Source organism: Miniopterus natalensis, chromosome 1 (genome assembly GCF_054644295.1).
Source record: "Miniopterus natalensis isolate mMinNat1 chromosome 1, mMinNat1.hap1, whole genome shotgun sequence".
In the NCBI taxonomy this organism is placed as follows: Eukaryota; Metazoa; Chordata; class Mammalia; order Chiroptera; family Miniopteridae; genus Miniopterus; species Miniopterus natalensis.
In genome coordinates, this window is record NC_142081.1 from 21,581,899 (window position 1) to 21,598,702 (window position 16,804).

The 16,804-nt window shown below is 37.3% G+C and overlaps 1 protein-coding gene across 8 annotated transcripts in view; it reads left to right on the forward strand.

The window, feature by feature from the left end:
• Positions 1-16,804, forward strand: part of NUMB (NUMB endocytic adaptor protein) — a 93,428-nt gene that overhangs the window by 63,926 nt on the left and 12,698 nt on the right. For 6 of the 8 annotated variants that reach the window (XM_087819337.1, XM_087819336.1, XM_087819335.1 and 3 more), the window contains 3 exons: positions 1,271-1,303; positions 12,966-13,040; positions 16,028-16,168. In XM_087819337.1, the coding sequence (XP_087675463.1) occupies positions 1,271-1,303; positions 12,966-13,040; positions 16,028-16,168 (249 nt within the window). The remainder of the gene's footprint in view (positions 1-1,270; positions 1,304-12,965; positions 13,041-16,027; positions 16,169-16,804) is intronic. The other 2 variants (XM_087819339.1, XM_087819338.1) reach the window with 1 other exon arrangement.

Sequence of the window (16,804 nt, forward strand, 5' to 3'; positions counted from 1 at the left end):
ACTTGGCAGCAGAGATAAAGTTAGTGTTATTGTGATAACTACCCCAATTACTTTATTTTTTTTCCAGCTTAAGTTCAAAATATTTTATGGAAATATTTGATTCTGCTTGTCATTTTCAAAATGTAGGGAGCAAGCAAACAACTCAGTGTTTGAATGACTTTATCAGTTGTCTGAGAGTCAAATTTCAGTATAGTTGTCTTTTTCCAGACATTTGTCCATCATTAAAAACTGATTATAAAAAGTAAAGGCTTGTAGTTCAACCAGAACTAGGAAATATAAAGAAACTTAAGCTAGCATGGGTGAATTAGAACCCATCTACTTTGCATAAATTCCTCAAATTTTAAATAGTGGTCAGTTTTTAAAGTTTCTGTATGCTTAAAAATTAGTGCTGGGACCATAGATAGCTATGTCTCTCTCATGTACATAGTTTCAGAATTGTATACTTATAAAACTGTCTATGCAAGTTTCTTTATTCTAAAACAGTAACATTTAAAAAGAAAACAAAACTCCATTCCTTACATTTAAGTTGCGGTCCACAGATGTGGCTTTGTCCTCATATATTTGTTTTCTCTGCTCCAGTGGAATAATTAGCCTTGTGTTCTTTATAGGTGACTTATTCTGTGTTTGGAATAGAACATATTTTTTATTTCCCGTTGATTACTGTGGAATTGACCGGCACACATACAAATTAATCCTAATGATAAGTAAGGATTCTCTAAGTGACATCTTGAATTCAGTAAGAAAAAGTCTGACAAGGACCCTTGCTGCACATTATAATTTAATTTTATGTGTTGCTGTGTGATTATGTGGTCATTTGAATATGAACTGATTTTTTAATTGATAATTTCCACATTGCTGACCACTTTTCAATTGAAAAATGTGTATGGAACTAATCTTCTATTTACTACTCACTATTATGAAATTTAAAATGCAAATCTCACGAAACCAATATGTCCTAATCTTTTTCTCTGCTGCCAAATTAGGATAATCTCTGTTTTATAAGTAAATAGAGAATACTAAACTAACTAGTTACTCCGCATGGATATAGGTTCTGATTTTTCTGATTCTTTCCATGGATTCTTAGGCCATACAGTATGTTTCCCTGCATTTTCATGTCACTGCTGGAATGGATAACTCTTTAAAACTCACTCCCCCCCCCCTTCTCCTACTTTGTCCTTTACCCAACTTCCATATGTGCTTATTGGTGTGAAACCCTGGGACATTTAGCCCATACAATAATAGCGCTCGACTTGTCCCCCTGTTCCTCCAGGAAAGGAAGTTCTTCAAAGGCTTCTTTGGAAAAGTAAGTTTGATGCCACATTTGTGCTTGCTTTATAAGGAGTTACACCCCTAGTATAGCACTGACGTATTTTTTAAAAAAGAAATACAGCTTTGGTATCTTTATAATACAGGAACTGATTTGACTATATATAGAAATTAATAAATTGGAAAGTTGCTCTCCATGATATTACCTGTGTCTGTTGATACTAAATCTGATGATTTCTAGGAAAGTCCAATAAACAAAGTAGGTTACAAAAGGATTGTCTCTTTTTTTAAGACTAGGTGTTAAATTTAATTCGATCTTGCAAAAACTGTTCATATTAGCATATTAGCTGAATTTTTAACAGGTGGGTTTTACTTAGTGTTCAATATTGACAGAGAAGTGGGAAGAAATATTAAATTCAAGTGAAAATTAAATGTATCCCAAATTTTACACTCAGTGCTATTTTTTTCAATCTATGTTAAATTTCAGGTGAAGTTTTACGGAGCCTAAGTGACCCACCTAACTTCAAAAATATAATAAGTGGTAGAAACTAAGATTTGAACCCAGTAATCTTGACTCTGGAGCCCACACTCTTAATCACTATGCTACACAGTCACTCAGATCCATATTATTTACAAGTAAACTTTAAAAGATTTAACCTTAAAAGATGCTAATAAATAAAGAGCTTTCTGGAGACTTACTTTTACTCTTTTTCTCCTTTAAAGGTAGTAATTAACTTTGGATTTATCTCTAATTAATTTACTTTTTTACTAGTCAAAGTGTTAAAGAGTCTTTTTTTAGTGGTTCTAACTAACATTTTATTTATCTGGAGATACTTAAATCATACTAGTGAGTTTGACTCCCATGGGATTTCCTTAAAAGATGCTAAGTAATCCCATAGTGGCATCCATGAACAAATGTGACTATCAGAATTTTTTCTTGTTATTGCAGGGAGAATTCTTTTGATGACAGAATTTTTTTTATTATATTAGAATAAAATAATACACAATTTTTAAAATTACAGTAAATCATTCAAAGAATTTGGAAAACTGAGGGGTAGGGGGAGCATCACTCATAATCTTACCAGAATTGTGCTTTTACATGCAAAACTTAACTTCGGAGCCTTTTAAATCTTTCAAGTTGCCATCATTCAACTCACTTCCACACTGTTCTACAAGAAATAGGCTGGTGAAAGAGACTTGGTTTATTGAGTTTGCTAGGCCAGTTGTGGTTTGATGAAAGCTGAAAATGAAGAATCTCATAGAACAGAATATGATAGGGAGTTTTTATCCAGTATAGTTCCTCATAAATTTTGATACTTTCCTAGCCTTCACGCTATGTATGATAATGGTCCAGGATAACGAGAACAACAGTTATCAAGAAGTGCTTCCATCAAACACATTTGCTTAAAAGTAGGTAAATGTAAGAATTATTAGCCCTGATTCTGAATTTATAAGTCACAGCCAGGAGGACTGCACCATCTTTTCCCTAAGTTGCCTCCTGGACCTGACTACCCAGTCACTTCCCTGTTCCTTTATCATCTGATAATGGGAGCAGTGCCTCCAGAAGCTTTAGCCATGGGAAACAGATACACCTGGGTCTGTTACCAAATTCCTATTAACCTATTGTTAGCTTATATGAATCTTAAAAGAGAAGGGGGAAAACTGAGAACCTGAAATAACTTTCTCCAAAGTAGCTATATTAAATTGCTCGTTGTTTTAGGGAAGTCAGGAATGTACTCAACTTTTTAGGAAGTGTTACAGGCAGCTTCATTTGTGTATTTGGCCGTAGTAGGCCAGTACTTTATTACCTAATAATTATAGGGCACTTAACATTTGAAAAGGATTCATAATTTTAATATATTTGAGTAATCTATATTTTTATGAGGAACTAACTGAACATAGAGATGTAAAATTCTTAGACCTCCCTATTAGGTCTCTTTAAAGCCATCGTATTAGAAAAACTCAGTTCAGTCTACCTCCTGTGAATCTTTCTCCTGTGTCTCCCTTACTATTCAGATGAAACACTTCACTTCTGTTCACCAGATACTTGGAAATTTTTCCCACACCAAGCAATTCTCTGCAACACTAGCTGGGTGTCCTACAATTTAACTCAATTCTCACACCGTCTTCCTGGAGATAGTGTCAGATCCTACATGTTAAGGGCTCAGTCCCACAAGAGTGCTCCCACCCTATTTGAGATGCCAATTGCAAGTAATAGGTCCTCAGGTTACTCACAACTTCTGTCCAGTTTGGCTACAAATTGGAGTTTCCCATGCTCTCTTCCTCAGGCTTGATTAATTTGCCAGAGCAAATCACAGAACTTAGGAAAACACATTTACCAGTTAATCAAAGGATCTGAAAAACAGCCAGATGAAGAGATAGGTAGGGTGAGGTCTGGGAGAGTCCCAAGCTCAAGAGCTTCTGTCCCTGGAGTTGAGGTATGTCACTGTCCCAGTGTGGATGTGTTTGCCAACTTGGAAGGTCTCTGAGTCTTGTAATGTTAGGATTTATGGAGGCTTTCTCACGTAGTCATGATCAGTTATTCTACTTTCAGCTCCTCTTCCCTCTCTGGAGAATGGAGAGGGGGCTGAAGATCCAAAGCTTCTAATCATGGCTTGTTCTTTCTGGTGACCAGCCCTCATCCAGGAGGCCACCCAGAGTCGCCTCAATAGAACAAAAGGTGCTCCTAGTACTCTTGTTATTTAAGAATTTACAAGGGTTTTAGGAGCTCTGTGTCAGGAACAGGTCAAAGACCAAATATTAGAACAAGAGATGCTCATAGTACTTTAATCACTTAGGAAATTATAGAGTTTCAGGAGCTCTATGCCAGGCACTAGGGGCTGAGACCAGTACATATTTTCTGTTATCTTACAGGCATTTACTTGTACTCATATAGAGCTTTATAGTTTATAATATGCTTTGACCTACTTTATAATTTGCTGCTCACAACAGCTCAGTGAATTAGTGTAGTTCATGAAAGTACATTTTACAAATGAATGAATTAGCTGAAAGAGTTCACCCAGCTAATAGCAAATGGCACTGCCTGCCCTGAAACCAAGGCTTTCTGAAACCTGGTGCAGAGTTCTTTCACCTACCCCATATTGATGTTCTCATATTCAAAAGTATTGTCCTTTGCTTTCCTCAGGTAGACCTTAATTATAATGAATGAAGAAGTGCCTCATGCAGAGGACATGAGACAGTTCAAGGGCCTGAATGCCTCCCACAAACTTGCATTGTATGGCTTGTGCAGTTTATAAATTTGAAGTAATTGCCAGTATTTCAAACATTGAAAGCGTGCATATAAAAACTAGGATATCTGTCGTAAGAATTAGAAGATCTGAAAAATGACATGCTTTCTATGTGACAACAGTGGCTTGAGCTGAGTAGCTAGCAGCTGTGCCTTTTGGTTGCTTATTTGCCACAATCCCTACAGCTCCCTATTGTCCTATACTGTTACCTGCTTCTAACCCTGTAGGCTTTGAGTTTGTGAACTCCTCCCAAGGCTATTATGTCACTTTTATTTAGGGAGGAGTTGGGTAAACACATCAAACTGTATACAAATCACCAAAAATATATCTTTTGTAGCAAATCCTGTTAAATGTACTGCCAAATATATTTTTCAAGTTTTTATGCTTTTATAATCGTTAAATGCCATCATTAGAAATGGTTGTTTTAGAGAATGCAGGGCTTAAAAGTACTGTGTGGTTATATTGTTTTCACCTAATTCTGGAGAATAAGACATTTCATAGTGTTCATGACCCTCTTAAATCAGTGTACTCTCATCTACATTCTATTTCAGATTTCCCAGACTTTCACCTTGGTGACAGATCGTGCTCAGTGTTTGTTTTCATTCTGGATACTTTTCTTTAAAAGTGTTAGATTAGCTGCTGCCTCTTTCCTTTCTTTCCTGCCTATGTTTTAAATTCCCATGCCCTTCTTTAAATTTTATTTTCCTTGTATTTTATTGATGCATCTTTTAGGATTTGGTTTATTTTTCTTTTGAAGTACATTATAACAAATTCCTGAAGAACAACAAAAAATCCCAAGAGTAATCAGAAGATTCTCATTCATCCTTGGTTTCATTATTTCCTGTGACATAACCAACTAGTGTGTCACATGCCCTGGTCACAGACCTTTTCTAGATTAAAAAAAATTTCGGTAACCTTTGGAGTTTTTAAAAATTTGTATTCACGAAAACCCAGTGGTTCTCAAGCTTCAAATCACAGTTGGTGTCCAAAACGTGCCAGGGACTGTGCTAGGCTATCCAGATACAAAGATAAGCAAGACAGTCTCCATTTTTTAAAGCCTGTTTACTCTCTTATTTTAGAGGACTATTTGACATCTCCTCCTCCTTTCTTAAACTTCCAGAATGTCTTATTCTGTTGATGACCTGGCCTCGTACTTCACTGAAAAAACAGAATAAATCAGAAGAAAATTCGAATGTTCCACTGCCACGTCTACTCACCTACCCACATCCATGCCCATTTGCTCTGTTTTCCCTCCTATTCAAGGGATGCACATGTTGCTAGCTGAGGCCAGCTCCTCCAGTAGGTTATAATTATTCCAGCTCCTCCTTTTTCCAGCAGTGCTACCCCATCTTGTCTCCATAATCAGTCGTCTTTCTCTAGTGGATCATCCATTAGCACAAAAACAAACCATCCTTTAAAAAAAGGGTTTCTTCTTAGTGCCTTCAGTTACTGCTCTCCCTTCCTTTGTTGAACTCATTTAATCAGGCTTTTCCCCTCACCACTCCACCAAAGCCATTCCTGTCAATTCTTCCTCTGTATTACTATTCCTGTGGTCTTGTCACCTCACTCAGCCTGTCAGCAGCATTGGACATAGCCTGTTCCTCCCTGCCCTGAAATACTCCATTCCTTTGGAGTTCAGGGATCATACTCTTGTTTTTTTCTTACAATGCTGCTTACTCCTGTGGACTCTACCTACCTCTCCCTTGATGGTCTCATCCAGTGTTACGGGTTTAAATACCATGTCTGATGCTACAGCCTGCCGTAGTTGATGTTAGGTATCGTTATCCTCATCATCATTAAACATTTCACACCAGGCACCTCACACTAACATGTCACAAAACAAATTTCTGTCTTTCTCTCCCAAACTGCTCTCCTCTCGTGGTCCCCATTTCATATACACCAACTCTGTCAAAATTCTGACTCATCTCAACTCCTCTCATACCCTGTATCCAGTCCATCAACAGTTTCTATCTCACTATCTCCACCACTGTTGCCCTGGTCCAAGCCAGCTTCTCCTTTCAGCTGAATCATTGCAGTAGTGTTCTGCTTCCCCTGTTTTCATTGTTGTTCCCCTACCACCTCTTCTCAAGATACCAGCTTGAGTGATCTTTTTAAGACAGAGGTCTGATTGTATTGCTCCACTGCCCCAGATCCTCCAGTACTTCCCTGACCTACTCAGAGTCTTTTGGGCCTTGTAGGCCACTGTACATGAATTCCCTCTGTCCCTTTTCCTATCTTCTCCCACTCTCTCTCTTGCCCCGTCTGTTCCAGCCACACTAGCCTCCTTGCTATTCTTGAGCACACCAGGTATGCTTCCACCTCAGAAGCTTCAGTCTATTCTTCCATTCTTTGTTCAAAAGCCTCATTCTCAGTGATGACCCTATTTTGAATTCCTAATACCATGCTCCTCCATACACACACACAATTTCCCTTCCTAGCTTTATTTTTCTTTGGGCATATCACCATTTTTCATACCATACATTTTACTTATTGTTCATTTCTTCCTCACTAAAACATAAGCTCTCTGAGGACAGAGATCCTCACCTAAAGTTTTGTTCACTGCTGAGTCTTCAGTGCCTAGAATAGTATGTGGTCCATAGTAGCTGCTCCAAAATATTTGAGTTAGTGAATGAAAAAAATGAATGAATGACAAATACATTGGTTTCAAGTTCACCTTGTAGTGGGAGAAATCAGACAGATAAAAATAATGGTTAACAAATTGTGTAACATTAACGTACCAGTGGAGCAGAGGAAGAATATGAGAGGTTGTGATGAAGGTTTCTGGGAGGAAATGGCACCTAAGGCTGAGACTTAAAACTATGAGTTCCAGTTAAACTTAGAAGAGAAAGGCATTTGAGACAGAAGGAACAGCATTAACAGAACCCCTGGAAGGAGGAGACCATGCTCCAATTCAATCATTCATTCAACCTAGGGATATACAAAAGAAACAGCAGATAAGACGCAAGTTTCGGGTATGGATGACCGAGGGATGGGGAAGACATTCATTGTGAGAAGAGGTTTGATGAATTTGGTTTTGGAGAGATTGAATTTGAGATGTCTGTGGAATATTCATTTCTGCTATTATAAATGTTTGAAAAATGAATTGAATATTAGAATAATTCATAGGTTTCCCCCCTCTCCTCAATTAAAAGTGATATGAAAAACTAGGAGAGCTAAATTGCCTCCAGATTTCTCTCCTTTGCTTTTTGGTTCATGACATGCTACCATTCTTATTTTTCCCCCAAAAGCCTTTAAAGGTCCCTCTCACTTAAGAAAATGCAGAAAATAGTGTATATTAGTGTCCCAGATTAAAAGTTACTGTACCTTCAATGAGGCAGCCGTTAGTAATAGTGCCATTCTCAAATCCTATAGAAAGCTGTGTTTCTTTCCCTTCACTGCTTTGTCCTTTGGGGAATACTCACTGTATCTTGGAATTATAAGACAAAATCTGTTTACATTCAGAAATTCAAATATCATCAAATTATAAGGCTTTAAGTCCCTTGTCATGTTAAAAAAATGAAGCTAAGTGTCCTATGAAAGGAAAGAAGATTCTTCATTTATTACAAGGCACACCATATCCTGGTTGACTGTGAATATATTATTAACTCTATAATGATTGAGTTATCTCTGTGTGTAAGTGTGACAGAAAGACTGAGCCATGATTCTTTACAATTTGGATACCCTTGAAGACCTCTTTGATTTGTAGCAGAAAGAACTTTGTAAAATAGAGTAGTAAATCACTGTTGCTCAGAAAGAGTGACATGCTCTGCCCCTCCTGCCCAAACTGTTTGCTGCTGTTGCTTTTTAACACCTCATAGCTATGCCAAATTATGCTTCCATGTGTCTTTATAGCATTTCTTTACGTTGGCTTACCTGAGGACATCGCTTAACCTTTTTGCTCTTATCTATCATATGCCCAACAGAATTGTTTTGCCTCCAATATAACTTCTGTTGATTAATTGCATGCTCTTATCCCACTGGGATTTTGGGAATCATAGAACTTTAGAGTTGGAAAGCACCTGAGATCTGACTTATATTTTAAAATAATAGGAGATAATTTGAAAACAACAACAAAAATGGAAAAGAAAAATAATTCAGGGATATAATTTCAGACAAGTTTAATATTTTAATATAATGAATTATCTTTTAAAAAAGATTTAATTAATGATCACTTTCCAGGGATTACGATGATTTATATCAGGTTGGCATACTGTGGCACACTACCTGTTTTGGTGAATAAAGGTTTTTTGGAACAAAGACATGTCTGTTTGTTTATATATTGTCTATGGCTGCGTTTGTGCTACAGTGGCAGAGTTCAGTAGTCATGGCATAGAAACGTATAGCCTGCAAAGCCTTAAATATTTATCTGGTCCTTCACAGAAAAAGTTTGCCAATCTGTGATTTAAACAGTTTAAAAACTTAGTTCTCCAACTGGAAATCTCAAGAACTTTCCTAGCTAATACTAGTATGTAAAATGAAGGAGCATTTATTTCTGTAAGGATCTGTTGGCCGACCAAGAATATCACCACCTTGTGATTTTCATCCTTTTTCAACTTATTTCTTTTAAAAAATGGTGTCTACTAAAAAATACTCTGGAGATAGACCAATAGATAGGTAGATGGCAGTTCTTTACTGTAATTAGTTCATTTGCCTTTTATTGTGAGTAGCTTTTAAACTTAGGGGGAGTGATCTTACAGTTACTCAAACAAGAGAGAGCTTGTTTAAGTCACTATTTCCGTGTTACTTTTGCAACTTGATGTGTTTCTTCACTGGTATTTTCATGTGAAGATTACCTTTGCATTTGTCTTGCAGTGTTAAGTTTCCTGATTTACTAAGTTGTAATGGATACACTCACTACCTGCTATCATTTTCTCCAGTGTCAGCCTGCTTAATTTCTGTTGGTTTATATCTACCCATAATAAAAGGTATTTAAGGCAGAAGTTAATTTTAAAATACTAAGTTGCATATTTAGAGGGTTGAGTGGTTACTTGAAAGCTGTACTTTCATTTGTCATCTTTCACTCATAGGTGAGCTTGAGCCTTCTACTCAGATTTCACCAGTTTAAATTTGAAGTTACTGAAGTTCTCTCCATGTTAGATTCTTTCCTCAAAGAATAAGCAATTTTCTTTTTGTTGTAAAACTGTGGTTTTAGTACATTGACACTAATCAGTATGAATACTACCTATAACCTTGAAATTGTTATTAAAACAGAAAGTGTTGGAACAGTGGTGATGAAATAATTCTTAGTCTCACATCTGTACTACCCCTACCACGTAGTTATTAGTTTCTGAAGTACTATGTAGTCTTTTTTTTTTTTCCAGAGGTGTTTGTGGCAAACTCTGAGTTGGCCTGCATCCACTCGGATGACGTGTACTTTTTGCTTCTTTCACAGGAGCACCCATACCCTGCCTGGCCCCTTTCTTTTTCTCTACCTGATAAAACTTGCTGTATTATAAAAAAAATAAGAGGTGTTTGTGTCACCAAGATGTACGTAAATTCTACATTTTATACATACTTGGTTATTTTTATTTCATTTTTTGTCCTTTGGTTAGCTAACTTGTTCTTATCTCCTTGGGGATTAGCTTAAGTAGATAGTTTTAAGGCAAACAAAAGCAAAAACTTTCATATCTCTATGACTTTTATCATTTTCTAAAAGTTTCTTAGGAATCCTAGTTTATATTATTAGAATGAAAGACTAAAGTTCACAAATAATACAGAAGAATTGCTACTATAGAATCTGGGAGGGGAAGTCTGGAATTAATTTCAGCTCTCTGTGTCTTTGAGCCTTAATATATCAGTACCTGGTGAAAGTGGCAAACCAGAGTGATATCCAAGTACCGGCACCCTGTGTATGGACAAATACAAAAAGGATTTATATTATCTATTTTCTTCCCTTCTTTAGAGATAGGTTAGTACATCACCATTGTAAAGACATACCTCAGCCCTGGCCAGTGTGGCTCAGTTGGTTGGAGCATCGTCCCGTACACCAGAAGGTGGCGGGTTCGATTCCTGGTCAGGCACGTACCCAGGTTGTGAGTTCGTTCCCTGGTCAGGGCGCATGTAGGAAACAACCAATCAATGTTTCTCTCTCACATCGATGTTGCTCTTTCTCTCTGCCTTACTCCCTCTCTCTTTGTGTTTGTATCTCTCTCCTTTCCTCTCTCTGAAAAAAAAGCATACTCAAAAAGTAGAGATATTTCCATAACAGCATAAGTAGGCCAAGAAAAGATTATAATTCCCTGTATATGGCAAGGAGAATAAATGGGGAACAGTCCCATTTCAAAATGGCCTTTTATTTTTCCCACTTTCAGCTTCCCAACCTTGGAGTATTTCTATCTGTTGGCTCAGATATTGAACACTGCTGGCTGCAATTTCTTAGTAAGCAGATTAATAAAACTTTAAATTTTTTATACAGGATTTTCAGTGCCATTTGGCAGTCTTCTGAGTCACTGATTAGCTCTTTCCTATTCCCTACAGCAGATATTTAGCACATTTATTCCTTCAACAAATATTTCTTAAACCTCTACTCTGTACCAGGCATTGTCCTAAGCTCCAAGGATATAGCATTGATGGAAACAACCCTGCCCTCATGGAGCTTACCTTCCAGCAAAATACTGAATGCTGTATAAGCGTTGATTAAATATGGGCAGTTAGCATTGTTGGTGGAATGGCTATTTTCCCAGTTTGCCTGGAACAGCCCCAATATAACACCTGTTTCACTTTCAGAGGGGTCCCAATTTGGACAGAAAATTATATGACCCACTCTAGTTCTAAACCTTTTCTATATGTTAATTCATTTAATCCTCCTATCAGTCTCTTTCCAACCACTCTACACTGCTGCCAAAGTGATGTTTTAAAAATGTAAATCTGTTTAATCATGTTTAAATTCCTCTGGTAGCTCCTAATTGATCACAGAACTAAGGTGGAATTCTTTAGCAGGCCTGCAAGGCCCTCGTGGCTAGGCCTTTCCTACTCTTTATCTCCCATTGTGCCTTGCTCACCTGTCATACTTTCAAGCCAATATTTATAGAGCCCAGACTTGCCATGTCCTGTATTGCTGTTTTTTCTGCCTGGTATGTCCACTACTTCTCTCAGGTCTCCCTAGCCCCATCTGGGACATCTAGAGAAATTTAGTACCCAGCTCTGTCGTCTTTGAATAACCTTCTTCAGTTCCACACATAGGTTTGACCGTGCATGCCTCACCTCCATTCTGACATCATCATACGTTGTTCTCAGCTCTGTAGCGCTTATCACTCTGTATTATTTATTTTTCATCTGAGTATCACCTTTCAGTGGGCTGTGAACTCAGGTATTTCCACTGTCTGACATATAATAGGCTCTCATCAGATGTGTGGTGGTGATGGAGGTGATGAGTCCTAGTGGATCGCACAGTTCATTTAAATAAGGCCATGCCTTCCATGCTGAGGAGCATTGGGCTTGGACACACACAGAGGAGAATGTAGAATTTCCTTACCTTCCTTTGTCCCTTAAAGAAGCTGCTGCTCCAACCTTTAGTACTTGGTCCCTTTTCCCTTTTGATGTATACTTTTTATGATGTTTTGATACCTGTTCTCAGCCTTCACTTTGCTTCTGTTTTATTTTGTATCCTTGGAGCAGTTAGAAAGAAAGGAAGCTGTTAATTGCTATTGCAAACTCCCACTTTCCCATTTTCATTCCATCACAGGAGAAATCATGTATCAGCTTGTTTCCATATGATTCTTCTGTGCAAAAGAAGTCTTTTCTCAGCAGTAAAAAGAATTCATGTTATAGTAACAATATTTTTCGACAGTTTTTTAATTCTCCTATGTCCCCAAAATGTCTCCATGCATTTAATGTCAAATTAAAAACTAAACTATTTCTGTGTTAATCTTGGAAGAAGAAATAATGGTTTTTAAAGACTGTTAAAGGAATAAAGAAGAATTCTTGTGTTTTTAACATGAAAACTTCAGAAGACCAAGGGTTCTGCTTTATACATTGGGGTCAAAGGATTGTAGAACAGTCAGCATCTCAATTTAGGCTCATGTATTACTTTCTGCTCTAAATACACTCATAGAAGCTACTTGTGGTGTAACTCCTTATGTATTTAAATTTATCTGACTCTTGGTTGTCTTGGTTTATTTTTTAAATGGATGAAGAATCTACTTATGAATTCTTTGCTCTTTATGGAATGTGGTATCTTGGTTTTAATTCCATATGTCCCTTCCCCTTTACTTACTTTTATCATATTGTTTTGCATTGTGTTTCTTAAATAATGGCTTTGGCTTGTCTTTTTCCTGAATGTTTCTGCAGTTTGGTTTGAGTATCTGGCTTTGGGCACCCCTCCTGGACTCCATTTGTACTTGTGATTTTTGGAAGGCAGACGTCAGTGTTTTCTATGGAAGATTACCTTTTTTTTTTTAATATTATATATGTGTGTCTCTCCCCTTCTTCCTTTTTGGTTTCTCTTGAAAGACTGGAAAGAAAGCTGTTAAGGCAGTCCTGTGGGTTTCAGCAGATGGACTCAGAGTCGTGGATGAAAAAACTAAGGTAAAACTTTTATAAGCCTAAATGTAACTGCTCATACGTTTTTTTAATCCCTAATGATCAAGTATAATGCCATTAAGCAGTTGTAGTCACTCTGTATCCTTCTCTTTGTCCAAAGTACAATTTTCTGAGGCTAGTTAATGTTTAGGAAACCAATTAGTTACTCATTTACCTTATAAAAAATAGAATTCTCTCCACATTTTGCTCTATATGACACAGCATGTTTAGCCTACCAAGCATTTTCACTTAACGTTAAGATCTGAGCTCTATTTTTGTTGTTACACATTTTTAAAAAATGTTTACCCCCACAAATCTGATGTAAAAGATGATGGACCTTTTGCCACAGTTAAAAAAAATTTTTTTAAAGATGATGGACCACATTCAAAATTTATTCTTGTTCCTTAATAAAACTATATTTTTAGAAAGTGATATTTGAACTGATTGCTATTTAACTGAAAACCCAACTTAAATGAAATCTTAAGGACTAGTAAATGGCTCATTTGGTTAACATTTACTTAGAATGCACACAATATATCAAATCATAAGTAGCATTTTGCATTTGAAAGAAAGTGATCCTCCATGCCTAAATTAGAATAGAGACATGGACTCTTCCCTTAGCATATGGTGTTATATAAGTACATTAATCATTAATTTAAATTTCCTAAGAGACCTAAAGTCTGGAGAAATTTTAGCAAGAAGTCAGTTTTTCAGAAAAACTGAAGTGTCGCTGGACCTGAGAGAAAGTCTGGCCGGTAAAGAGCAGTTTGATGGGTAACTTGCCTGGTACTTTTTTTTTTTTTTTAAATATCTTTATTGATTTCAGAGAGAGGAAAGGAGGGGGGAGAGAGAGATAGAAACATCAATGATGTGAGAGTTATTGATCGGCTGCAGCCCGCAACCCGGGCATGTGCCCTGACTGGGAATCAAACCCTGATCGCCTGGATCCTAGGTCGATGCTCAACCGCTGAGCCACGCCCGGCCGGGCTGCCTGGTACATTTTTAAAAATATCTATGTCTTTATTGATTTCAGAGAGAGGAAGGGAAAGGGAGAGAGAGATAAGAACATCAAGGATGAGAGAGTCATTGATTGGTTGCCTCCTGCATGCCCCCTACTGGGAATCGAACCCACAACCCAGGCATGTGCCCTGACCAGGAATCAAACCTCAATCTCCTAGATCATAGGTTGATGCTCAACCGCTGAGCCATGTCAGCCGAGCTGCCTGATACATTTTAAGTGATTTAATATAGCTGCATTTTAGTTATTTTGACCTTCCCTCTAAGGCTTTGTCTGTTTTTAAAGTTCAGGAGAAATGGTAGTGTTAAATGTACATGACTCTTGAAAACAATGATCATTTTATTTTTAAGAACTTGTATAGTTTTCATAAGTGTTTTTACATGCAATGTGTACATGGAGGCAATGTTTTTAATTGTTTTGTACAATAATCAGAAAGTAATGTTTCCCCCTGGTGGCAGTTTATAGTACTGACATTAATTCTTTCTACATGAGTGATAATAATTGGTGGATTGTCACTCTTGGGCCCATTATGAGTGGAAAAGAAAGTTTGCAATGTGTATAATCCATAAAGGGTACATATTTAGAATATGTAAATAACTCCTACATATCAATAAGAAAATGACAGCCCAAAATACAATCACTTTGCTAAAGAGGAAATTCATAGTAATCAAAGTGATGCAAAATAAAATCATAATGAGCTGCCAGAATTGCAAGATTTTATTTATTTTTAAATATTTTTTAAAAGTTAAAATTGATTTTGAGAGAGAGGAAGAGAAACATTGATTTGTTGTTCCACTTTTTTAATGCATTCATTGGTTGATTCTTGCATGTGCCCTGATCAGGGATCAAACCTGCAACCTTGATGTATTGGGATGATGCCCTAACCAACTGAACTACCTGGAAAGGGCCAGAATTGCAAAATTTTAAAAAATTGGCAAGTTTGTGGTTCAACAGGAATTCTCAGCGGTGTTGTATAAAAGCCATTTGGTTTGATTGTATGTTTTATTTCTTTAATCCTCACCCAAGCGTATTTTTTCCATTGCTTTTCAGAGAGTGGAAGGAAAAGAGAAGGGTGAGGGGGAGAGAGAGATAGAGAGAGAGAGAGAGAGAGAGAGAAACATCATTGTGAGAGAGACACATTGATTGGTTGCCTCCTGCTCGACTACCAGCCAGGGCTGGGGATTTGGGCCTATAACTGAGTTATATTCCCTTTGGCCAGAATCAAACTCAGGACCCTTCAGTCCTCTGCCTGACACTCTAACCACTGAGCCAAACCAGCTAGGGCTGATTGTATGTTTTAGTACTTAACAGCCTCATCTCAGCACCTAGGGATTCTAGACTATGAGAATATCACACAGAAGAGCCTCAAGCTTTTTTAAAACATTAAGTACATAGAACTGTTCTGGGAATGATGTTATTAAATAAGTTATATGGAAATTGGATTAAATATATTGATTTACATATATTGCAAGTTGAACATGGAATCTACCGTGATAAAATTATAATCAGAAAGCATATGTTTTAGAGCATAAAGGTGAGATGAGGGAGGCATCTGGGCAGAGGGCCTCATGGGATCTCTCTTGGGTCAAATTATTAGTATTCACACTACTGGCCTCAGATCCAGCTATTTCATAGGCTCAGTGCACTAGATGTAGGGTTTCTGTATTATAAAATGAACATTTGCCCAGCCTACATGGCTCAGCGGTTGAGCATCAACCTGTGATCCAGGAGATCAAGATTTGATTCCCAGTCAGGGCACATGCCGGGGTTGCGGGCTCGATCCCCAGTTGGGGACATGCAGGAGGCAGCCGATCAATGACTCTCTCGTCATTAATGCTTTTATCTCTCTCTCCCCCTCTCCCTTCCTCTCTCTGAAATCAATAAAGATGTATTTTTAAAAATGAACATTGTGTTTCTTCTGAGAAGCTTGAATAACCTCATAATTCTCTGTTCCTTTGTTCTTCCCTTTTTCAAGGACCTCATAGTTGACCAGACAATAGAAAAAGTTTCTTTCTGTGCCCCAGATAGGAACTTTGATAGAGCCTTCTCTTACATATGTCGTGATGGCACCACTCGGCGCTGGATCTGTCATTGCTTCATGGCTGTCAAGGACACGGTGAGTTCAACCTGGATTTCATCATGACTAGCCTGTTAGCTAAGTGTCTTCCTGGTTGGCTCAGTCAAGCAGTTTCCACTACATTTTTGACAAGTACGTGCTGTTACAGCCCTTGGAAGTGTCTAAAGTAGCCTGCCTTTTATTCGAGTAATCCACACTTTTGGTGTACCCCTGCAACTCATGGAGCATGATGATTAGCTGAGATTTAAGGTCATTAAAGGAAAGTAAAAGTATTCTAGTGAGAGTGGCTACTAAACTTTATTTGAAACTTTTCATTACTAGAATTGTTTTCAAGATTCTTACATGTATTTGTTTGCAAAGACACCTGGATAGAAGGTATTGGCATTCAAAAAGTGCTTGTAAATTTATTTGCAAAAAGACTCCACTACAAATGAAAGAACTGAGTTAGAGTATATTTTCAAATAATAAAAAATAGAAATACTAAATTATGGTATAATGAAGTATGCTAGAAATTATTGCACAGTAGAAATATGGGGTTTTGTTTAAAAATAGAGAATAATCTACTATAGTGTCCTTTATGTAAATTACCTAAAATTCTGATATGAAAGACAAGTCTCTTACATGATGATGAGGATCTTAACTATAGTTAAAGTACAGCATTGAGTGTATAATTTC